The 25,429-nt window shown below is 43.0% G+C and overlaps 2 protein-coding genes across 3 annotated transcripts in view; both read right to left on the minus strand.

The window, feature by feature from the left end:
- LOC306923845 (putative carboxypeptidase X1) overlaps nt 1-9,306 on the minus strand; it is a 34,023-nt gene extending 24,717 nt beyond the window's left edge. For both annotated transcript variants that reach the window (XM_079502188.1, XM_079502189.1), the window contains exon 1: nt 8,876-9,306. In XM_079502188.1, coding sequence (XP_079358314.1) covers nt 8,876-9,239 — 364 coding nt within the window. In that variant the 5' untranslated portion in view covers nt 9,240-9,306. The remainder of the gene's footprint in view (nt 1-8,875) is intronic.
- A 1,072-nt stretch (nt 9,307-10,378) lies between these two features.
- On the minus strand, nt 10,379-24,747 carry smu1a (SMU1 DNA replication regulator and spliceosomal factor a). Its single transcript, XM_079497762.1, has 12 exons — nt 24,613-24,747; nt 23,036-23,246; nt 20,461-20,613; nt 20,159-20,269; nt 17,325-17,453; nt 16,176-16,295; nt 15,631-15,747; nt 14,500-14,627; nt 13,103-13,229; nt 12,430-12,597; nt 11,766-11,918; nt 10,379-10,952 (listed from the first exon to the last, which is right to left on the minus strand). The coding sequence occupies exons 1-12, from the start codon at nt 24,636-24,638 to the stop codon at nt 10,854-10,856; spliced, it is 1,542 nt and encodes a 513-aa protein (XP_079353888.1). The 5' UTR covers nt 24,639-24,747; the 3' UTR covers nt 10,379-10,853.
- Nucleotides 24,748-25,429: the final 682 nt, after the last annotated feature.

Here is a 25,429-nt window from a genome sequence, read left to right on the forward strand (position 1 = left end):
GTTTCCATGATATCCAATATGGCCACCACAATACTAGCACCCAGAAAATAGGTTTGGCTCTAAATTCTGAACCAGATGAGCTAGAAATACAAACTCATGGTTTCTAACCACGAAAGATATTATTGTTCTGGGGTGTTTCTTTGCAGAAAGACATCCCTCTGGCTGTATTTTGGTTTTGTTCTACTGTTTGTTGGCATCTCCTCTGTTTATGTTGACAATCATTCCTGGCAGGGACGTGCATCGCCAAGCCGGACATCCCTTCCTTCACTGAGTCTGGATGGTCTCTCAGTGACGGGAATGCAGTCCCCTGTCCATCTACAGAGCCAGCCTGGCCTATGTCAATGAACAAGACAATATCATGTAGCTGTATCAAAGGCTGCCAGAAAATCTGTTCATGTGCCAGGGACTGGAGACAAGATGCAGCAGGAGCTTCACTCCATTCCTGACTGGTAATGTCTCAGGTGCATGCATCATTATGTGTGCTCTTTATGGGCCCAAAACCACTGGCTCAACTCCAGTCCGCTCCTCTCACAAGTGTCCTGCTCACTGACAAGAGTGACATCCTAGCACACTTAAACAGAGAGTCCTCAATTTCCGAAGAGGATATTGCCACGATACCCCAGCTGCCAATCAAAGCTGATCTGGCTGACCCCCCCCCACCAGTGCAGAGACAGTAAATGGTAAATGGTGCATTTATATAGCGCCTTTATCCAAGGCGCTTTACATAGATTGTGCATTACTTTCACCCATTCATACACCGATTGCGGCGGATGCCATGCAAGGTACCAACCAGCACATCGGGAGCAATTTGGGGTTCAGTGTCTTGCCCAAGGACACTTCGACATGTAGACAGGAGGAGCCGGGATTCGAACCGCCGACCCATGGATCATTGGACGACCAGCTCTACCTCCTGCTCTACCTCCTGAGCCACAGTCGCCCCAGTGAAAGCACTGTGAAAGCACTCCAACAAACCACTTCTGGAAAGGCACCAGGAGGTGATGGGTTGCCCGCAGACATCTACAAGAATGGAGGCTTGGCACCTGTACCAGGTCATCTGGAAGAGGGGGAAGTCCCTCAAGACTTCAAGGATGCATCCATAGTGCATGTTTACAAGAGAAAAGGGGACGGGGCATACTGCGATAACCATCATGGTATAGCCCTCCTGAGTCCTGAACATCACAGGAAAGATCTTAGCAAGAATCATCCACAACCGGCTAATCAGCCATGCTGAGAATGTTCTCCCTGGATCCCAATGTGGTTTCCACGGAGGCAGAGGTACCTGTAACATGATCTTTTCCATTTGCCAGCTGCAAGAAAAGTGCAGAGAGCAGAAGGGTCTCTATATGGTGTTTGTCGACCTCACCAAGGCCTTTCACACAGTCAATCGTGAGTGCCTGTGGCAGATCCCTGGCAAGTTTGGCTGTCCAGGGACATTGATCTCTCTCATCGCGTCCTTTCATGACAGGATGCCAGCCAGAGTCCAAGGTAAGGTTGATGCACCCCCAGTCCGGAATGGAGTGAAGCTCCTGCTGCATCTTGTCTCCAGTCCCTGGCACATGAACAGATTTTCTGGCATAGGCCAGGCTGGCTCTAGATGGACAGGGGACCATCACTGAGAGACCATCCATACTCAGTGAAGCGATGTCCGGCTTGGCGATGCACGTCCCTGCCAGGGATGATTGTCAACATAAACAGAGGAAATGCCAACAGAAACAGTAGAACAAAACCAAAATACAGCCAGAGGGATGTCTTTCTGCAAAGAAACACCCCAGAACAATAATACTTAATAGAGGGAAATTATGGCTAAAATATTTATATATCTCTCGTGGTTAGAAACCATGAGTTTGTATTTATAGCTCATCTGGATCAGAATTTAGAGCCAAACCTATTTTCTGGGTGCTAGTATTGTGGTGGCCATATTGGATATCATGGAAACTTCCAATACAAACCATTATGGTATTCATATCATTGATCAACCTGTGAAGTTTCGTGGAAATATCCCTCAGTTAAAAATGTTGCCCTATTCACCCGCATTATAGGCTAATGGGGGCTAATATTGTGGTGGCCATATTGGATTTCCAGCAAATAAATTGACCGGTGTGTCCATATAGGTTGTGATTCTATTGGGTCATAGATATTTCTGATGGACAACCTTTGATGTTATGGCAAATGCAGGTATCCAAAAAGGGGTGGTTTGCCCCCCTGGGTAATAGGATCTGACAGGAAATGTAATGTCTCTTTTCTTTTGCAGCCATTTTGACAATATGCAAGCTCAAGAAAATATGTTCCTTCTGTGCCATGAATCTTAGCCAATGGATTAATATTGCTTGTGTTTGCCAAAACAGTAAACAATCATGGTAGAAATCATGGTAAAGCACTATTTCGGGTAGCCACCATCTTGTAAATATGCACAATAAGGGTCCAGACACATCCAATAATAAAAATAGGTATTCCATTGAGTCTCTCATGGTCAGAAACCATGAAATAGACACCAAGTTTGCATTTGTAGCTCATCTGGTTCAGAAGTTAGAGCCAAAACCTATTTTCTTGGTGCTAATATTGTGGCGGCCATATTGTGGCGGCCATATTGGATTTCATGGAAACTTGCAATACAAAAAATGTTCGTATTCATATCATTGATCAACCTGAGAAGTTTCGTGGAAATATCTCTCAGTTTAAAATTTTGCCCTATTCACCCCCCATTATAACTAATAGGGGCTAATATTGGGGGCGGCCATATTGGACTTTCGCAACAAAATTGACCGAGTTGTCCATATAGGTTGTGATCCTATGGGGTCATAGATATTATTTCTGGTGGACAACTTTGTATGTTATGACAAATGCAGGTCAACCCCCTTTGCCCCCTGGGTACAAGCAAAGAAAACAATGAAGTGCTGCAAAGGAACTAGGATACCAGGTAAATATCAAACCTAGCGTATGTCTGCTGTATGCTATCTTAGTACCATAACACACTAAAGGTGGCCTTACACTAGCCGATTTGTTTCAATCTGATAGCGCCACACACTACAGGATAATCGGGCCCGATATATTATGAAGCACACACTACACGGTTTTAAAACTCGGGCGCAGCGTACCCAAGGATTCTCGGCCCCGAGGGAGTGGAGAGGAGAGGGGACGAGGAGAGGGGGGGGCTGCGGGGGCAGAGCGGGGCAGAGCAAATATCAAACATTCTTGATGTTGATCGGGCCGATCCCAATCGCGCTGTGAGCGGCCCCGAGCAGATCGGAGGGATTACGATTAGATCTTTTATACACTCACACTAGATGATAATTTATGCCCGAGAATCACTCCCAATTGAGTCGGGCACCCCCCGAGCGTCAAAGATGCCCGATTATCGGCTAGTGTACGGCCACCTTAATAGCCTATACTGTATGTGAACAAGTAACCAACATACTGTACATCTGTGTGGAATCTCGAAGTGTGTGTCATCTGTATAGTTTGACTAGTATCTATCAAAATAGGCAACAAGAAGTGGCACAACATACATAGACACAAATGTGCAGTGAATACATAATCACAGACGTGCACATGTTGCAGATATATGTGTGCTTTTGAAAGTAAAGTATATCAAAGTTTGTGCCTAGGCAAAGTAGGCATACACGTGACATTTGCAGCCATACTCTGGGTGCAGGCAAGCACTCACACATCCACACAGTCACACACACATAGATAATCCTCCATACTAGTAAATTGCTGAAAGATGAATGCATCAATTCTACAAAGCATGTAAGCCAAAAGTAGAAAAAAGCAGCATAGAGAACGGGTTTTGGTAAATACAGGGGAGGGGGAGAGAGGAAGGAGACATTGATGAATAAAATGTCATGTGTTAACCCATTTCGACCTGAGGCATTTCTAAAAATGCCTTCTAAATTCAGATTTTAATTCAAAATGTTCAATGTTTTCTCTAATGTTACAAAAAGGGGTTCCCGGATTGAAAGGTATAACAACGTATTGGGGTTCCAGGTTTAAGGGTAGAGAGAGAGATAGGCCTATTGTATATCCTACTAAGAAATACAGCAAGATTTCCTCCAGCTTGCTTTAGTTTTCACTACACCCAGTGTGTGTAGACAGATAAAACTTTAGCTGCTGTGTCGCTAAACTTTGGCGCATTTAAAAGTGAGTTGCGAGCCCCCGCTTTATTCTGATTTTCTGTTTTCACAGTTTGGCCCAGCACCAAATAACGGAGGATGTGCGTTATATTTTTTTCTGGACAGACAAAACTGTCATAGTCTGCAAGGCTCAGCTTGATTTGCTCTCTCATGTCTCTCCAAACACGTACTGGCTCATCCTTCCAGCTGCTTTTATTGCTACCCCCTGAAGACCCCAAAATCTAAATTAATGGTTCTAAGGCTTTGCTGATCTAGTCTCTCTATCCTACTCATTACTCCATCACTGGCAGATACAAAGAAATACACATGCGTTGTGCACACATGATAGCTGCCTAAATGGTTAGGTCTTTTTTTCATAAGGCTTTCGTAAGGCTTATGGTAAATTAACGTTACGCTTGCCTTGGAAATCAGCAAATAAGCTAGCTCCGTTTGGAACCTCAATGTCTACGCTGCTACACTTTAGCTCCGAGATGAGGTTCCTGTGATATCCCTGCACATGTCAAAATGTGGATTAAACCCTTTTCGCAGTATTGTTTCCAAAAAGTAAACATATCAGAACCGAGATACAGTTGATAAACTTAAGGTCGGCACGTCAAATATTAAGTCTGGGGTAAAACAAACGCATAGTAAATGGTGCATTTATATAGCGCCTTTATCCAAGGCGCTTTACATAGATTGTGCATTACATTCACCCATTCACACACACATTCATACATACACTGATTGCAGCGGAAGCCATGCAAGGTACCAACCAGCACATCGGGAGCAATTTGGGGTTCAGTGTCTTGCCCAAGGACACTTTGACATGTAGACAGGAGGAGCCGGGATTCGAACCGCCGACCCATGGATCATTGGACGACCTGCTCTACCTCTTGAGCCACAGTCGCCCCTAAAGTGGTTGTTTGTCAGCCAGTACCATGTTTCCCCCGGTTTTTCCAATGCAATCTTACAGAAGCAGTACTGTGCATGCGAACGGGGGTTGACTGGACAAAATTTGTATTTAAAGCCTGATTTAAGCAGTTGTTTTACCCCAGACAAAAAAAATTACGTGCCGGCCTTACGTTTATCTCGGTTCTGATATGTTTACTTTTTGGAAACAATACTGCAAAAAGCGTTTAATCCACTGTTTGTGGAAGGGCTCGACCCAGCTAGAGCCCATTTCGACCTGGGCAGGGATATCACAGGACGGAACCTCATCTCAGAGCTAAAGCGTAGCAGCGTAGATATTGAGGTTCCAAACGGAGCTACAAATAAGCCACAAATTGCTAGTCAATGCAGGCAGACCAAGGACATAGCCAGCTGATCAGGCTGCATCATATGGTAATACAGTATGTTATACAATATACTTATAGTTGAGGGCTTGAGGCTGACTGACTACACTCACTACACTACAGACTTGATGCTGTGTTACAGTTAAAGCACTTCTGATTGGCAGAGGTTGCTGACTACAAGCTTGTGATACTCTTTAAATGACCGTCAAACGGGCAATAGATCTGCTATTTTCTGAATTACGAGAACACTGTCACATGGAATGGAATGCAATGCAAAGTGGTTTATAACCAACAAAAGCTGCCTTGGCACTTATTTTGTGTTGTAAAGTGGAGGAAAATGACATCCAGTGTGAGGTCACTATAGAGACCTCTCTCTCCATCCTAGTGCAACTCCCACTGGGCCGATCTATTCGTTACACTGACCCTTTCTTCTGTACACTACATTTCTTCCTTTGGTACAGCCCCCTCTCACGCACGCACGCACCCACACACCCACCTCTGCTTTGAGAATCTGAGAGATAATTGTGGTCGGCTTCTGGATTCCAGGGGATAAGGTCCAAGGGTCGGGAGGGAAACAAACAGGAACGAAACTAACACCATCCCTTAAACTACACGATCTCTGTCAGCATATATGTGTGTTATGGTAGTGAAGTGGGGACCACCAGTGGTCCTTGAAGGGATTCCAGGTGGTCCCCAGCTCAATTTGGACTCTTATAGATCTTTAACTCTTGAGAGCGTAAAATGATTATTTAGTTTACAAGAAGTCTACACAATTAGAGAATGTAGAAGAATTGTTATTTTGATCAACGTTTGCCTGTTATCTCTCCTATGGTACCAACATCAATACAGCATGGAAATGTGGACATATTCTTTAGTTGGGTCAGCAAGGCTAAATCTCATCGAATGGTGGTCCGTGGCTCAAATGCAGAATAAATAATGGGCCTTGATATAAAAAGGGCTGAAAACCACCGATAGTGTATGAGAAAGGACAAATTAACAGAGGGGAAGGAAAGAGAGGGGGAGAGAAAGAGGGATCGTGTTGGGAGATGAGCAGGGATTTCTGAATAATGGTTAGACCAGTGGTTCTCAACCTGTGCGTTGAGAGACCCCCAGTGGGGTGTAGGCGAGTTTCCAGTCATTGTCAATGGCATTAAATGTTTGAGAACCACTGGGGTAGACTACACGTCCCTATGGAAAAGCAGGGAATGTAATGCTTTGAATCTGTTCCCAGCATTGGAGTGGAGTTATGATTCAACAATGGTTCAAGTTTTACCACAACATATTTTGAAATATGCTTTCTGGCAAACTGACCATTTTTGCAAAAGGAATAGGCATTAAGCAGGTTACCTGCATATTGACATTTAAATAAATGAGTACATTGCTTGTTTAGGTATTTGTCTACCGTACAGTACTTTTGCACTATATACAGAGTATGTCTTTTTGCATAGCAAGGGAACAGCCACTTCACTTGGTGAATCCCATCGACAGACCTTGGTCTATAAACGGTTTCTTGAAAAACCTTCATGGTTTGTTTGACCTTTCTTTAGGTGCCAGATGGGCTGCGTTTTTGACACATAAGATAGTATACTATTTTAATGTTAATGTTGCACAGGTTTTTGTGACTGACGACTTACAGAAGAACTATCTGACTTGTGGCAAAATAGCAACCCCAAGCTGGTGGTTTAACACCATGAGTTATTATATTATGTAAAATAACTCTAAAGGTAAAACCAAACTACACCATAGGGAACCATGGTCTGCTCAGCATACTGTACTGTATATAGCCTTCCAGGGCTAATCCCCATACATACGTGTCACTTTGTCCGTGGATATTGTCTGGCGCACACTTTGTTTGACTTTAGGTTTGGTTTTCTTAACAACCTTGGCTTTAACCTTGGTGGGTGGCTTCTTGGGTAGGACTTTGGGCTTCTTCGGAACAGGTCTGTCCTTCTTTTCTATCCGAATTCTTCTGACGGATCTCCTTGCTATAAAAATGCACAGCATGAATTTAGGCAATAACTTTCTCAGTATCATATTAAAGACTTGATATGCAGGGGTTTAAGATGCATAATTCTGATGTATGTAGCTTATTTAGCGAATGTAAAGTCCTTTAGCCAAGCGGTTGCCTCCTGGTCTGCTGTATGGAGGGTGATTAATCCTCCTTCCAGTCTTTGGAGAAGACAAACTTCTATGATGTGCTCCATAGTTTATGTAGCTGACAAGAGTCTATACACACAGTAGAAGAAACTCAATTCTAGAATGAATTCAAGCTAGCTTAAAGGACCACTTCACCACTTTTATCATATAATAGGTCCTCACTAATAATCATGATAAAAAAAAAATCAACTCATGTGTCTCATAGGAGGGCAGTGGGCAGTTCAAAACCCGTCCACCAGTGACATCATCGATGGGGAATCCAAGCTAATAGAAACTTCAGGCTTTCTAGTCCTGAAAAGTTGCAATGCAAAAATGGAAGCCATCGTTCTCACTATAATGAAAATCTAAACATTTTTGTAAAAAAAAATCTTGTTAAAACAATTCTGCCTAACGATGATGTCACTGGTGGACGGGTTTCTGAACTGCCCACAGCCCTCCTATGAGACACAGACTGAGTAGAAAAAAATCGTGCCATTTTATCATGATTATTAGTGAGGACCTATTATATGAAGATAGGTTGAAAAGTGGTGAAGTGGTCCTTTAATGTTAAACAGTTTCAATTAAATTCAAAGGAGCTGTATTGGCATGAGAAAACATTTACTTAAACAGAGATATGTCACATTGCCTCATTATATACATGCTATATGTACATAGGCCTAAAGCTTTTTTAAACGAATAGCAGCAATCTTTTGAAGTCATTTGGGGACAAATAGCAGCATTTTTCCTCAAAACTATTTAAATTTAAATAGTATACAAAAGAAGAAGAAAAAAGCTTCGAATTTAGATGTGTGTAAAATTAGCAGCTCTGTTTGCATGTAGCCTATAGCGTACAGGCAGTGTAGCCAATAATATAAACACTGAAACAAGTAGCTCTGTTCCTATCTCTTTCCAGTTGTAGGGCAACCATAGCTCTATGGACAAGAGCTAGGGCTACCAGGTGTTTTTCATCAGATAACTTTAAAGCACTTCACCATACCACCGGATACAATGTGGAGAACAGAACACACACGGCCGCACGCACACGCACAGCACAAGCGCGTGCACAGCCGCACACGTTACTTTGACTACTAGTACTCACTCAGACATGTACCGACTACCGAGGCGAGCATATAACGGACCCACAGAAAATGTGTCTCACATTGCACTGCAGTTTATTCATAATAAGCCCCGTCAGTTTGATATTTGAAATAACCACACTGTCGCACAAATTGCACAATCAATTAATGCAAATTGTTGACATAAATTAGGCTAGCCTATTTCACCGCGAAATGGTGGGGAATCTGGGGATCATGTAGGTGATTGATTATAACCGCTTACCTAATTCTATGGGCCCTTCTTCCGCTTTAGCCAAACGACGTTTCCCCAGCGTCTTATCATCAGGTCCTTCATTCAGATCTTCGGTGTGGAACAGAGCTGTGTGCCTGGGTCGTCTGGTAGTTGTTTGGGGCTTGAAAGTGGTTGTAGATGCAGATCGTGTTGTGGGCGCGTGGATAGCAATGGATTCATCAGTTTCTCGTGTAGAATTAAGGCTCGTTGGAACCGCTGCTGTGGTAGAACTAAAAAGGCTTCGTTGAGTCACAGTTGCTGTTGTGTTCTTCTCGTCAGTTAACTTGGCTGAAATAATAAGTACTAATGATGCACATAAAGTTAAGAACAGAGAGTGGCGCAGAACTCCTGCCATGCTGACTGACTGTTCCCTGCAGAGACTTCTCTTGAACCCGAACCAACTGGAGAAGCAGCCAGCCTGTCGCTACAGTTCTGCCCCTACAAAGCTGATGGGTACGGCCATCAAAGTGATCTCTACCAGTGGTTCCCAAAGTGGGGTCCGGGGACCCCCAGGGGTCATTGAGGGAGTTCCCAGCCAAATGATAGTTTGGAACCAAATGGACCCTAAGGGTCTGTAACTCCAAGTGGAACCAGTGGACAACACAAGGTTAAATTAACATTGATTTTACAAAATATATTGGGGGTCCCAGACATAGCCTATAAATGCCATTAAATGGGGGTCCGTAGACTAATGGAGGTCAAACTGGGGGTCCTTGAAATCAAACGGGTTGAGAATCACTGCTAGAGCCCTAAACAAATCTTCTCTTATGGGGGTCCGCGGGCTAATTAATGCCAATCTGGGGGTCCTTGACATGAAAAAGTTTGGGAACCACTGCTCTAGTCTACACCCAGTCATCAACACAAGACATAGCCTACTGATACTGTAGTATAACTTGTTTTTAGGGAACCACTAAATGGTTGAAATGAAAGCCTGGGTATCGAGGCTACTAAATGGTTAATGAAATAATTGGAGATTAGAGGTGACTTGTCTCTTTTAGGAAGCAAAATGATCATTATGAATAATAAGGGGTGCGGTAAATGGTTAATTGCGACCTCTTGTGGTTGCGACAAGGAGGAAGGCAGTGCCAAGTGACGGTCCTACATTGCTGTAAGGCGAGCCCAGCCCAGCAGCTCTGGAGATTGTGAGAACTCTCATCTTCTGTATCTCATTCTCACCACCAAGCATCAGTGCAGAGCACCCAGAATCCACTGATTCGTCCCAATTGCATTTCACACCACCAGTATCTTATATTTATCTGAATATTGAATGCTCAGACATTTTAAGAAATATATATATATATATATATGTGTACAGAATGTAATCTGGCCAAACTTCTTCCTATCAAATGGTTTGCCTTTGCTTGGAAACACCCCTAAAACACCGATGCAGTCGAGCCACATTTCCACACCGGCGCTCGACCTAAATAGTGCATGTTATCAGATGCTGTACCATTAATAAATGCCTATGACTAGAAAGACACCTTTCACTGTTCGTAGCATGCATCTGGTTAAATAGTTTAATGTCACAGACAAGACATAATATTACAAGAGGAACATTTGTTCACTTGTGTATTACCAGTACTTTACATTTGGAAAAGGGGAACGGGGAATAGAACATTTCACACTATGAAGACAAAAACGACGACAGCCCTTGTTACTTCTTTTCATGACAATAAAAAAAATACCCGGCATCAAACAAAAAAAATCCTATCCAACCAGATGTTATTGAAAAAACAAAGCCTAATACAAAATGAAAAGAAAAACGATTTTTACAAAAAGGTAGGATAAATAAAAAAGAATATCCTGTTAAGAGTAATCAAAGTTTCAGTCCATTTCATCTTAAAATAGAATGTTTTATGATCAAAGAACAAAACAAACATCATGCTGTGATGTATTCTGTGAGCAGAGCACAGAAGTTCGTAAGGAGGGGGAGGGTGGAGCATCTTGGCTGGTCCTCGGTCATCAACGCTCAGGGCTTCCAGAGCTTCAGCAGGCCATCCTCACTGTAGGTGCCAATAAGGTTCTGGTGTGGGTGGTGTGCGATGCCAATCACATCCTTCTCATGGATCTGGTGGGGGTAGGAGCCAGAGGATGTCATGAATCATGAACCGGGGCTTATTGAGAAGTGATACCGTACATCAACTTACAGAACTGCCTCAGAAGGAAACCGCACATATTGCATTTTTATTTGAGTGTGGAATCAAACCTCTAGGCAAACCCCTGGCACTGTTTATGCCATACTCCAACCATTTAATTATCCAGACTGCAGTCTATAAGCAAGTTTAGCTAGGAATTAAGTCTGGTTAATTTGAAGTACTATTTACTGTAGTGTGCTGCCAAATAGTCAATCATGCTACGAACATGACGGCAAGCAATGCAGACAAGATGGAGTCTAATGCATGGACTAGTCTAAAAAAACAACACCTTTGATGTAATACTTCAAGTAAGCCTGGAATGTTTAACAAGTTGAAATGAGTAGTATCATTGCACAATGAATCACATTTCAATTTGTTGGAACTTTCAAATGTGTACCATATAAACTAATCTTCGGGGAAATCTAATCTGAATTTGAAAAGTTTTGAAAGCGCCGTGTTCTAAGCCGAGCGCTACATTCCAGTGAACACAATGATAGCAGACGGTGCACAGCATCTGTGCTGTCAACTGCGCTGAAAACTCTTCTGGATGGATTCATTAACATTCAAATTACATGTAATGGACAAAATAAAAAACACTCAGGGGGCTGCAAACCATTCTCTTAAATTGCAATTCGGTAGAATAGCAAGGTTAGAATTCTGAAACAGCCCTCTTACTCCGTCACATCACCATTAAAAAGGGCTTCACTTTTTTTTTCCATGTCTCCATTCATCCGTGTGGTACATACCGTCAGAGTTCTCTCCAGTTTGCCAGTGACCGTGCTGAAGCAGTAGAGCACAAAGTCTTCCCCTACACAGTAGATCCACTCACCACGGGGTGACAGGGTACAGCACACAAAGTCACCACCTTCCCTCTTACCAGAGCTGAAACTCCTCACAATCTGCACACATACACATGCAGAGTTAAGAGTCAGAGGTGACAGAGTACGACTTAAAAACATTATCAAAGCAGCGTCCAGGAAATGTATAGGTTTCAAATAACTATTTTCCTTTCATGTACAGTACAGTGACTTGGAAGACATTACAATATGGAACCAACCAAGAGTCCTACAGAGGAATCCACTTGTACTCAGTGTTGACTTAGACAGAACATTTAGATTTTAGTTTTAGTCATAGTCTCTCATAGTTCGACGCATTGTGAACTTTTAGATCTGCTATTTTCAGCATGCAACCAAGCGTAAAATCACTTATACTGGTCCCTAGTCCGTTCACTAGTCCCTTCCTAACATTTTCGTCTAGTTTTTATTTGTTGATGAAATTGTCAATATATTCAGTCTTAGTTTTAGTCATCATAGCTTAGTTTCCATGTAGTTTGTCAGTGAAGAAATGTAGTCGATGACATTTCTTTTGTCATATTATTAGTTGAGGAAATCAAACAGTGCTTGTACTGACCTGTCCCTGCATGTTCATAATGACCACGGTGTTGGACCGGTTACACACCACAAAGTGCTCAGGGTTTTTGGGCAGCAGGATGACGTTGTTGACAGTGATGTCCGTGCCGGCGGACGTGCCCAGAGACTTAAAGGTGTTGGTGCATTCTGTAGTCTTCACGTTCCAGACCTAACACACAAACACACGGTTTAACACAGGAGAGACAATACGTCAAGTGTAATGAGGAGGTAGGGTCACATTTACCTCCACCTTATCCACTCTGTCTGAGCCTACATAGAAGTTTGTATACACTAACATTAGTAATAGTAGAGAAGACAGAAAGCTAAAATCCAGGACTTATTTTAACCCATTTAGACCTGAGGCTGAATTTCAAAACACTGTCTAAATCTTTTCAGAAAAACGTATATAAAAAGAAAATATAAGGCTACGAGCCGTGTCTCCTTTCTTGGGAGTTTTCAATAATGCCTGTGTGTATTTCATATTGTGGGTGCAAAGGTAAACTCATTATGAACACTTTGCACTTGAATTGTTAAGGCAAATACCGGTACACAAACAAGTATTACAAGGTTTATTGCCAAGTGCAAACAGTGCAGCAGCCATGATAAGACATCTATCTTCAGTACATCTGATGGTGGTACAATCTAACTACTCACAAAGTAGTTTGCTTCCATACCTTGACCGTTCCATCAGAGGAGGCACTGACAACGTGGTGTCCATCAGGTGTGAAGGTGGCCTCATTAACGAAGGAGGAATGACCGCGGAACTCTTTCAGACATTTGCCCGACTTCAACCCATGGACCCTGACAGGAAACGCAAGATAATGTTGAAAAACCAAATGTCCAAAATAGGCAGAGAGGTTGTCGGCACCGCCATTGCTTGATTAGTTGGGTACCACCAGATCGTCTTTATTCAACCAAATACGTTCCAATGTAGAAAAATGGATTAGCATGTTAGAAGAGTGATACCCGATTTATACCTGGTTGCACGCCGGTGATGCGTGCACAAACACAGCATTTCTACAAGCTCATAACAGGTTGCAAACTTGCAATGCGCCGAGTTGTGAGCTTGTCGATCCGACTTGTTCGGTGGGTGACAATGCGCAACCAAGTTTAAATCAGGCGTAAAGTGTGGTGCATTCTATAGTATTTATTTATAGTTTCAATGTACAGATATTCATTCTACTGTTAAGACAGATGATAGGTGTTTAGTTTACTTATGATCCTAGATGACCATTTCTATGCATTTGATGTATTACCCTGTGTTCTTTCTTATTGGAAATCGCTCTGGATTAATAGTGTCTGCAACAATGACTAAATTATAAGTTGTGGCGAGACAATATCCTGTCAACCTACTTTCAATTTATCAATAAAGGCAGAAAAAAAACCCAGAAAAATATCTTAAACTAGATAAATTTCCCCTCGGGGCACAGGTCTCCACCAGGGCAGGTCAGGTTGTAGCCTCCTGGTGGTGCTATAATAGGCCAATGTGAAAAGGGTGCCATTTCTTCTTACGCCTTGGATAGCAATTGGATGATGTTCCAAAAATGAGTTTTGCAAAAATCCACCTGTTGGTGGCACTATACCAGGCCAATGTGAAAAGGGTGGGATATATTCCACAGCCTAGTAGGAAAGTCTGTGAAAGACTTCACGTAAATTGCACGCTGCGTTCATGATTTGAGCCTTTTTGTTCAAAACGAGCCAATCCTGCAAACTTTGAAAGCCAATATTAGCCAATTAGGATGGAATATGAAATATCGGACAGATCCTTTTTGAACACATGACTATAGAGATAGTGTGTAAGGATTTGCGGGATTTTTGGACAGAACCTGGAGGAGTAATATCAAAAACGTGTTTTTCAAAAGTCGGCCTCCTGGTGGCGCTATAACAGGCCGTTCTGTAAATTTGGGGCAAAGCTTCATCGTTGGCATCCAGGGAGTGTGTGTGCAAAATGTGGCATCGACCGGGTTAACAGTGCCGGAGATTAGCTGGTAACACACTCACACGGACGGAGTGCAAAACATACTCTCTCCCCATGCCTTCGGCCTGGTGGAGACAAAAAACAAAGTGTTACCTGATGGTCTGATCAAAGGAGGCACTGAGCAGCTGGCTGCTGTCTTTGCAGAAACTCAGGCACGTCACTCCTTTACTGTGAGCGCGCTCATACCGCCTCAGACACTGACCACTCTGGATCTTCCACACCTACATGAACAGAGAAAGCACACAATGTGTCAAAAAGATTTGACATTACAAAAAGGTGGGTGGGTGGTGCTCCCCCCACCCTCCTTTTTAGTAGACGATTAGTAATGAATGAGACTTAAGTTGAGTTGACTCGTTGCACGTCCCGTTTAAATTATTTTAAGCCATCTGCTGCCACCTGCTGGACGCAAATCCAACCTCAGACTGCAGAGGGCTGCGGGGGCGATTTAGAGGGTGAACACACAGGACAGAACGGATGTTGTGGGCGTCCATCTTTTTATGCTAATAAATAGCATCAATGCCAGCGAACTAAACTATAGCCATCCTTGCTCTAGAAAGCGCCAATGTTTCCATCTAGACCACCGGATAATCAGCAAAGACCTCCGAACATCGCACGTTTTATCCAAACCACGGAGAGCTCCGCAGATTAGGAGTTATTCAGCTTTTTAGTCAGCCTGTATAATGGACGGCAGCGTGGTTGCGCAACCCGGTCTAGGATCGCTAAAGAAGTAAAGGCCAAGCCAAAATAATAATGAAAAAATAGAAATCAGCGATCCGGTTTGATATCAATAATAAAGCTTATCTGACGGATCAATCCGCCAGGAGCGGAAGGTAAATACAGTCCCTTATGGCGGAGTGTTCCGTCACAAGCAGTAAAACCGTTAATAGAGTGGCCGGCTGGCTTCATAAGTAATAACAGAAAAGAGTAAGAGAAGGATAATGCATGCATCAAAGATACGTGACCCAGCCACGCTCGACTCTGTGGTATTACTCATTGGTAAATTGTGTCCAGGATACCTCAACATCAGGCAAATACTTGACGAAATAAGTGGCCTTATTACAATGAACATGTGGGAAGGAATTGCAAGTCAATTCAAATAATACACACAAGAGTTTAATGAAAATACTAATTACTACTGCCTAAATAAAGACCAACACCATCAGCAACCAGTTCTGAAGATTGTTCAAAACAGCAAAGATAATAAAGTGTAAAGTGTCTCCAGACCTTGATCTTGCCGTCCTGGGCTCCGGTGGCCAACATCTCTGTGTCTCGACTGAAGCCCATACACAGTACAGCATCATCCATCATCATAAAATTATCCTGTGCCTGGTATTTCAGATCCTATCACACACAGAGAAAATACCATGAACACCATGCTGAAATCATATGCATGACCATTTGTGGGGAAAAGAAGCATATTAACCACGTATTAGATTATCAATCTTCACTATCACGTCTAGTAGAAATTGATTTTGGTAAGTGATGAAAAGAAAGGAGTCTACTAGTAGACAATGACAAATAACAAGGATATACAACTTAAACAATATCTGAATATAAATGAAAAAGAAAATACAAGAGCTTATAAGATGACTATAGGTAACCGTGTCCCTAGAAATGCTGTATGAGCCCCTACAAATACACGCTAGGGCTCAACTCAAACAGACATCTTAAAATATCTCCATAGTTTACCCAGCAGTGAAGATCACTTCTAATAAACCACTAAACCGTTCGTTTGATGACGCTTGAGCCTTAATATGTGCATTGGTCACCTTTCTTATCTTGCCCGTGGTGAAGTTCCAGACCTCAATGAAGCCGTCTACGGAGCCAGTCACCAGGTACTGACCATCAGGGGAGAAACGGGAGCACTCCACATGGGACTTCTGTCCAAACTGCGGAGGAAGGCAAGACAGTGGAACAAGTCAGTCACTACATACTGGGGGTGGGACAGCTAACTCTTCCAGGATGTATTTTCTGCTCCATTACGTAGCAATGTATGTATGTGGATCTGTACAGTATGTATCTGGATGTTCCGGGGACCCCCACACGGTAACTGTCAATTCTCGGTTTGGGACGCGGGGCGGCTCGCCGGAACCGGGCTGCCCCCCTGGGCGCATCCCTCGGGGTCTGGATGTTGCGGGGACCCCCCGTGGACCCCCACACGTTACAGTTGCACCGCTCACTTCAGACAGGTGTTTTTTTCCCTTTTGTATCGTTCAATGTATGGTCAGCATGGCCAAATTAGGTTAAGTAACCTGTTCCAAGTAAAGAACAAGGCTTTTTTTTGAGTGGCGCTAGCCCCTCCTATGTCCAGCTTTTAGTGACACAAACTTTGTCCTACACACACATTAAATTCCATTGACAATGAATGGACAAATGAGTGTACATGTAAACACAAACATTGCGTAACACAAATATTGATGACAAAAGTGAGGATGCAAATTGTGATTTTCCGGAATGAGATGAGGTACGATGATGTACGACGATAAGAGCGCCCCTCACTGCACACAGGTGTGAATTCTATCAATGCATCAATATTTTACTCATGTGACATTTATATGAACGTGAGTGGCAACGTCTTGGAAGAAAAAAAATCACACCCGTGTGAAGTGAGGGGCGCTAATATATTAAAGTCCAACTCATGTTGATTAGGTGATGTAATGGTAAAACAAACTGTGCAAACAAACATTAAACCACATTAACAATAAAGAGACAATATGACGTAAATCACACATTATGATGTACATTTTCCCTCACTTGTCAATGGTGTTTACAAAACAAACATTGAACTAAAGACAAACATTAAACCTGTATATAGGAGGGGCTGACACCCATAAAAAAAAATACAACAAATCAGCCATTGGAAAGTAAAGGAACTGACATGCCCTTCAGGTAGTCACAATGCAATACAGTGCAGGTACCTTGATGTGTCTGCTAAGCTGTGTAGGGAAGCGTTCCTCTTCCACGTCCTTGACGGCAGCCTTACCCCTGAACAAGTCGATGGTCATACCAGGAGGCAGGAGACCCTGGTGCTGCTGCCACTTGAGAGACTGTAGGGGAGAGAGAGAGCAAGACAATCAAGGTACTATACATTCTGTTGAATCATGCCCAGGCAACTGCAGTTGTTTTGATCATATGGGTACTCCTTTGGTTCATTTGCCTTTAAAATCCCAATCAAGGGATTGAGCCTGTAATTAGGACCATATTCTGAAAGAGATGGAAAATAGGGCACAGACACACACGCAGTCACGCACACGCACGCCTTGATTTGTGTGTGTGTGTTGGTGTTGTGCACAACAGCATCTACCGGTAAGTTATTTACAAAGTATTTCCATATCAACTGAAACTGTGCCGACTGATAGCTGAAGCCTCATTTCTATTCCAAATTTTAAACAGTGACATTCCGTCTAGAGAGACCACCTACTCAAAACTATATCCGGAAATGTCCTCATACATATATACAGTATGCACGCACAAAGACCGTTTCCATATCCTCTCTAGACCGGATAATCTAGCCATCATCATTAGCTTGGCAACAAGACAACACACTTAACGATGTATTGGGCCATCAAATGTAACGCTTCAGTGCTGTTCAAAGCAGAGCCGTCACCAAGCTCGGAAAATTCTTTATAGAAGTTGACATGTCAGTCCTTCAGAAAGAGCACTCAAGTGCTGTTATCTTTGTCAACCAAAAGGCTCTGCACATGTCCATTTTAATGAGCTTCTAAGCTAACAATAACCAGAGCAAATTAAATAATGAGCGACAATTAGAGTGCATCCACCACTGACGATCAATACAGCCGAGTGAGAGGGGGCAGGCGGGGCTCCTGTGCGTACACACACCAACTGCAGTGGTGCATGTGTCTCTCAACTCACTGTGGGACAGACGGGGGAATGTACCGATATAGTGGAAAAGGAATAGTAAAACACTTCCAAATATTCTGAATTGATATAATGTATTGGTGCTACCAGTTAGTAAAACAAAAAGGCAGGTGCGCTTCCTCTGGATGCCTTTTTGTTTAGGCAGTGGGTGCTCAGCTATACATATAACTTAGCCTGGGCAGCATTCCATTTCGGGTTTATGATCCGGTCGGGAGCGGATGGTAACTTTCGTCATCTTGTAGTCAATGATTTGTAGTCATCTGGCAGGAAACCACAAGGCGGAATCAGTACTATGAATGGGTAATTCTTATTCCACCGTGTGGTTTCCTGCCTGATGACTACAAATCAGTGACTACAACATGATGTAAATTACCATCCGCTCCAGAGCGGTTCACACAGCGATTTTGGAACACAGACAAGCCTTTCCTCCGAGGTGGAAAGCCTGGTGACGCGAGGTTACATATAACTAGGTTCAAAATACCACCAAAGTGGAAAAAGAGGCACTCCAAAATAAAGGATGCAAGACTGGCTCAGATACACATGCTTCTTTATTGAGAACGCTTGGCGGGTTTCGGCCTCAGCCTTCCTCAGAGTAGATTTGCTCAAATCTGCTCTGAGAAGTCTTGCATCCTTAGGGTGCGTTCGGAAATGCGCACAGGGAATGTGGTCAGTTTGTTGAGTGTGGTGGGCGGTGACGTCACAGTGTGCCTTATTTACGAACGACCACAGCTGTGACACATTCACACCGCCGACACCGGACAACCCCAGCTTCAGGGTAGGGTTGCTCAGTGCGGGCACTCGGCACACCCGGTGCGCAGCGCACTGGATTTTCGAACGACAACGCACCGAGTGCACTGAATAAACGAACGACAAGAGAGCACACCAGTGCGTTCGGGGCACATTTCCAAACGCACCCTATATTTTGGAGTGCTGCTTTTTTCACTTTCGGTGTAATTTTGAAACTTGGTGCTACCATTTGTATTTACTGTAACTGATCGGGCCTTTAACATTTATACCCTGCTCAACCGTAACGGATTCTCCAACGCCCTTCCAACACTATTCAGAAGTGTTACATTTAGAACCATGAAGCCTTGAATGTGTGCAGAACAAATGCATTTTACAATGCAAATCTACACAAGAGCAATGTTTCATCAAGCCTTAAAGGGATTGTGACATTAAAAAAAGTTTTTGTAATTTTTTTAGGTTTTCTCAATCGCACACAAAAGACCTGCACTTTTAACATTCAGTAATTTTCTGCGATCTGGGGTTTTCTGGCTCAAACAAGTGCTCAGATTTTCCTACTGTTTGTGATGTCACAGCCTGCAAATCCCATATTTATGTCAATGGGATTTTCCAGCAGATGTTACTGTTCACTGTATTGCCTGTTTTCATTGCAGCTCAAAAGGCTTACAAACCCCAGAGAAAACTCCAGACCACAGAAAATCCACTGAATGTTCAAAGTTCAGTTTTTTGGGTGTAATTGAAGTCATAAAACCTAAAAGAAAAACGAAAAATAAATGAAAATTAATTACAAGAAACCTTTAAACATATCCCCATTGAATATCCCCACTGAAGTTTGTTCCAAATGTTGAGGTGAGATATGGGATACAGGTGAATGAAGATATTATGAAAGGCAGACCACATGTGGACTCGATTGAGAACTCAACTGGTCAGTTTAACAAAAGTAAGTCAAAGTACATGCTTTGCAGATCCGCTTTACACCTGCTGAGGCCTTGAATCAAACCTGGGACCTCAAGGACCTCCGGCTTCTCCAGGCAGGCTCTCTTAACCTTTCAGCTATGGCCATGGATCTGCCATCATTACAACCTCTGTGTTTTAATGAGCCATTATTAGCCACCTCCGTGTCGCCTACCTGTCCGAGTAAGGCCATGAGACGAGAGGGGGGCACAACGCTGACCTCCCCAGCCAGGGCCTGGGCAATGGCCGCACGGCGCTTCTCCTTACTGCTGCCATCTGGGTAGGCCTGGGGACACACCACATGACAACACCCAGCTGTCAACCATAGTTTTATTAACTTAAACCCCCTGAGAAAATATCAAGACAGACAAAACAAAAGGCTGACAAAACATATACAATGCTCACTCAACTGAACCTAACAGCCATCATCTTCAAGTTCACATGTATCGATTCTTTGCCATCTCGGTTCACACTCACCTCCCTGGGATCAAAGTACGAGCGTGCCAGCAGGTTCTCCAGGTGAATGTATCTCTCCGGTTGTGTCTGTTTCAGCATGATCATGGGGTCCGTCTGTCTGAGCAGTGAACGGGCCGCACCCAGCTCTCTCAGCTCGATCAGCTCCAACACCACCTGGTGAGCAAAACAACACAGCCTCAGCTTAGAGCAGTAATTCCAGTGAGTGATGGCAGTTAAAAATGTGGTGGCTTGTTTTGAAAATCTAACAAGACAACATTTCTTTGATGTATATACTAGGGGTGCAACGGTTCACTTAGTGTTCACTTATGTTTTAGTTTACAATTAAAGATCCACATTTAAACTCTGCATAACAAGGATTTAAGGATATGCTTATAATGCTTACAAGAAGAGTTCCACAGCCATGGAGAGTATGTTTTGCACTCTGTCCGTGTGTGACTGTGTGTGTGTGTGTGTGTGTGTGTGTGTGTGTGTGTGTGTGTGTGTGTGTGTGTGTGTGTGTCCCCGCCCGTGTACAGCTAATCTCCGGCACCGTTGGCGCGGCCGATGCCAAACTGTGCACACACACTCCCTGGATGCCAACGACGAACCTCTGCCCCAATACTTCCACAATGGCCTGTTATAGCACCACCATGAGGTAGGGCATTAACCAAACGTGATTTTTGATAGTCGACACGATTACCATCAAAATCGGTTTATAATCGATTAGTCGGCGGTAAAATATGATATTTCTTTCCATCCAATCAAGCATTAAAACATCGTGTTCTGAAACGGCCAGCGCGAGTGAAGGATTAACTGCAAAACAGAGCCGGTGAATGCAGGCCGAGTGGAATAGTAAGAGAGTGGCGACACGCTTTGATGTCGCCACAAAGGGGGGTGCTATGGGCTATAGTTCCAAACATTGGAACTATCCCATTGAGATAGAATGAGCACTTCCGCATTCCATTGTTACAATGGGAGTCAATGCTAGTGTCGCCACTCTCTTACTAGATTACGCTGAATGCCGCTCTGATTGGTCGAAATTCACATCAGCTGTTAAAAGTCAAGTCAAAGTTGCAAGTCCACAATGACTCACGGATGGACGCGCTGTGAGCTTGTAGATCTGCTATTTTTGATGCGCAAGACCTTTCTACGGCGCAGCATAGCATATGTTACGTTGTTGAAAATGTTTGTGGAGACGGAGGAGGAGGAATGAATGATGCGATGTTTTTCATACAACCCTAAATGTTCAACAACAAGTTACAACCACAGTTCCTTTGGTTTTTAGAAGGAGCTACAAGCTAGGAGGAGGTTATGATTACATACTAGGCTTGCTAGCTAGCAGGCTTACCAGGCTATGAATCAGATGATCAACTACTTCACTCCATCGCGACTATTATAACTATGATCAACTACTTCACTCCATCGCGACTATTATAACTATGATCGCGCGGCATAGCTGTTTGTTTTTAATAATGCCGCACGCCTGCACTTTTGTTGGATAAGCATGAAGAAAGATGAATAAGAAAAAGAAACATGAAATCACGGCAAGAGCTACTGTAGTTTGACTGTCACCAAACTGGATATTATTGGGCAGAGTGAGGAGGGACAGGCTGCTATACTACTGTACCGGACGAAACGACGACACGTCTCCAATCTAACTTGTTGAACAAACTACAGTAATAAACTCACCAATAGTAAAAGTATTTACACACTGTAGTTGTCCCCATTGAGCGTATGAGCCTATGAGGCATATGCTTTTTGAAAATCTGTCTTAAATGTTGCCTGTGCAGCCACCACCGCCCACCGCACCTACACGAGTGACGGTGACGGCAAAACCCACGTACAGTGACAGTCGGCTTGTATATGATATGAAAACAATCAGCCAGGAAGGGATTAGTACTTAAATTGGAGAACTACCAACAAAACAACAGAGCTCACAGCTGCATGTCTGCTGTAAAAGAAAAAATATTAAAAAATATTAAAAATAATATGAACGATTACTCGTTTTTTGATTTACAGTGTCGACTACCGTTTTGCTAGTCGACTAATCGATTTTTATGTTAATGCCCTACCATGAGGCAGATTTTTTCAAAACACATTTTATATTTCTGTACACATTTGATCCATACATCACGCAAATTGGTATACACTATCTCTATAGAGCGCCGCAGTCCCGCCCCCTTTCATGACGACGCTAGGCCCAGGAAATAGTTCCCAATGCATTTTTCCCATAGACATTTCAAAACGTATTCATTTAAAGACCTTATAAGCGTCGTACAAAGCCAACTCTTGTCGTGACAAATCATGACAACACAATATTTTGGACCAAGCAAATAATTACACCGTTCTAAACATTATGAATACACTGAACTGTTTATATCACTCATACACATTTTGTCCAAACATCACAAACGCTATTATCCTGGTGGAGACCCGAGGGGAACTTTTTCTAGTTGGGCTTGTTTTCCGAGGGGAGATTTGGCTTATTTCTCTCGCAAGAGTTGGCTTGTTTTTGGAGGTGGGGTTAGCTTATTTCTCTCACGAGAGTGGGCAACACACTGTTTGGAATAAGAATAAAGACAAGGTACAGTCTGACCTGTTCATAGAGGTCTATGAGGGTCTTGTCAGGGAGCTTGAGCGACTGGATGGCCTGTAGGACAGTGTCCCAGTGGCCGCTGTTGATGTCTGCCACAAAGCTCTCTATACTGTCCACTGTATTCAAGGACACAGTGGTCTCCTCCTGGAGGGTCGCTAATGTCCGATGCAAGTTGTTCTCTTTCAGGTACTGCATGATTAGACGGATTACGCTGCAAAAAACAACAAAAACAGAGTCAACAAATGGTTCGCAAGATAATGGCATCTTCTTGTTCACACATACAAGTAGACCCAACATATCACATACACCAGTTGTTTGGGTTGGTTTAGGGTTGGGTTTTGGGTAGGGTGTCGGACTCATGACTGTAGGACTGTTAGTACGTTGGACCAAATACATGCACCCGATTGGAGAAAGTGGCATGATTATGTTCTATGGCAGTGGTTCTCATTTGTTTTATTTTATTTCAAAGACCTCATACCTCTCCCAGTGAATAAATAACTTAATGTCCAATTTGTTTACTCATAGTTGTATGATTGATTACTTCTGTACTAGTACCAGTCTTGTTAATAAAGTACTATTCAATCAATCAATCATACAGGTCTGTATAACTGAGAGCAAACAAATTGAAGATTCGTTATTTCTACACTGGATGAAGTATGGGGTCTTTGAAATAAAATAAAACCTGAATAGTACTTTATTAACAAGACTGGTACTACAGAAGTTTTCAATCAATCATACACGTCTGTACGTAGCTCTGGTCATTAGAGCTATGGACTGTAACTCTGAGTGTACAAATGGAACCAAATTTGGACGCGTTAGTGTCCATTTGGTTCCATTTGTACACTCTGAGTTAAATTAACTGTGATTTTACAATATGCATTCGGGTCCCAGAGATAGAAATGCCATCAAATAGGGAATTGTAGCCTAATTCAGGTCAAACTGGGGGTCCTTGAAATGAAAATGGTTGAACATCACTGCTAGAGCCGTATACATCTTCTCTTATGGCATATATTGGCATATATTTTCAAATGTGGGTCGGCAGGGCTAAAATTACTGTCAATTTGAGGGTCCTTGACATGAAAGTTTGGGAACCACTGCCATAGAAGATTGTCTTTCTCCAATCATCGATTTGTTTTCGCTTCAACTTGATGTACTGGTCTGCCTTCTTCAAGGCATGTCCAGTAGCAAATAGTGCTGCTGTGCTGACAGATTAAGACTCATAGATGTATTTATTTGATCGAAAATGTCAAAATCTACAGCTGACAATAGTGTTGGATGTTAAACTTGTAGTAGCTAACGTATTACTATGAGCCCTCATCTTTACCACCTCACACATGATCAGGCTAATGATTCGTAATGTAATCTACACTACAGTACACACACCACAGAAATAAAACAGAGGGTCTCATTATCATGCTTGAAACCTAGCTAGCCACATTAGCTCACAGCGCTAGCTTGCAGGATGAGGTAGGCCTCGGTGGCAGAAACTATAACAAACTGAACACACCGGTTACAACTTACAAGAAGACACCACTGCAATGGATAGACGTTAACGAAACATTAGAGATGCAACTTACTCTGCTGATTCCACTTCCAGAGACATGATGATTGTTTATGTAAAAGGAGTTGAGTCGAGCAGCAGTGCCAGTGCAGCACAGAGGAGAGCATACGGACGCGTCGCAGAACGCAAACAGACAACCAGTGTGGGCGGAGTTCGGTGTGAAGGAGCGTAGACATTTTTCAAAATAAAAGTCTAGAAACAGTGGTTCTCAAACAGTGGTCCGGGGACCACCAGTGGTCCTTGAGGGGGTTCCAGCTGGTCCCCAGCTAAATGATGGAGAGTTGAGTTGGTATAACCAAATGGACCCTTATAGAGCTTTAACTCTTGAGAGCGTAAAATGGCATTTGGTTTAATTTTACGCTCTCAAGAGTTAAATCATTGTAAAACATCTACATTTAATACAAGTTACAAGAATTTGCCACTGCGCGTGTCTGTCATTTAGCCGTGGAGTGCCGGGAGAAACAGCAGTGGGTGCAAGTTACAAGAAGTCTAAACAATTGCAGCCTAGGAGAAATGTTATCTCTCCTATGGTACCATATCAATACAACACAATCTTATCCAATGATAACAAAAAAATATTCCTTTTGTGTTCTGCGTGAGAGGCTAATCTCATCACATGGTGGTCCTCAAATGCAGAATAAATAATGGGCCTGACATGAAAAGCGTTGAAAACCACTGGTCTAGAAAATCATTTGACCATAATTATTGTCACTGACCATGACCACTGTGATTGAACTGGTGGTAGACTGTAGTGCCTGCATCAGAGGGACTGACTGTAATATGATATGAGATTCAAGCGTGTTCCTGCTCATTATGTTCTTCATGGTTTCCAT

The sequence above is a fragment of the Electrona antarctica genome (genome assembly GCF_951216825.1).
Source record: "Electrona antarctica genome assembly, chromosome: 1".
NCBI classification, from domain to species: Eukaryota; Metazoa; Chordata; class Actinopteri; order Myctophiformes; family Myctophidae; genus Electrona; species Electrona antarctica.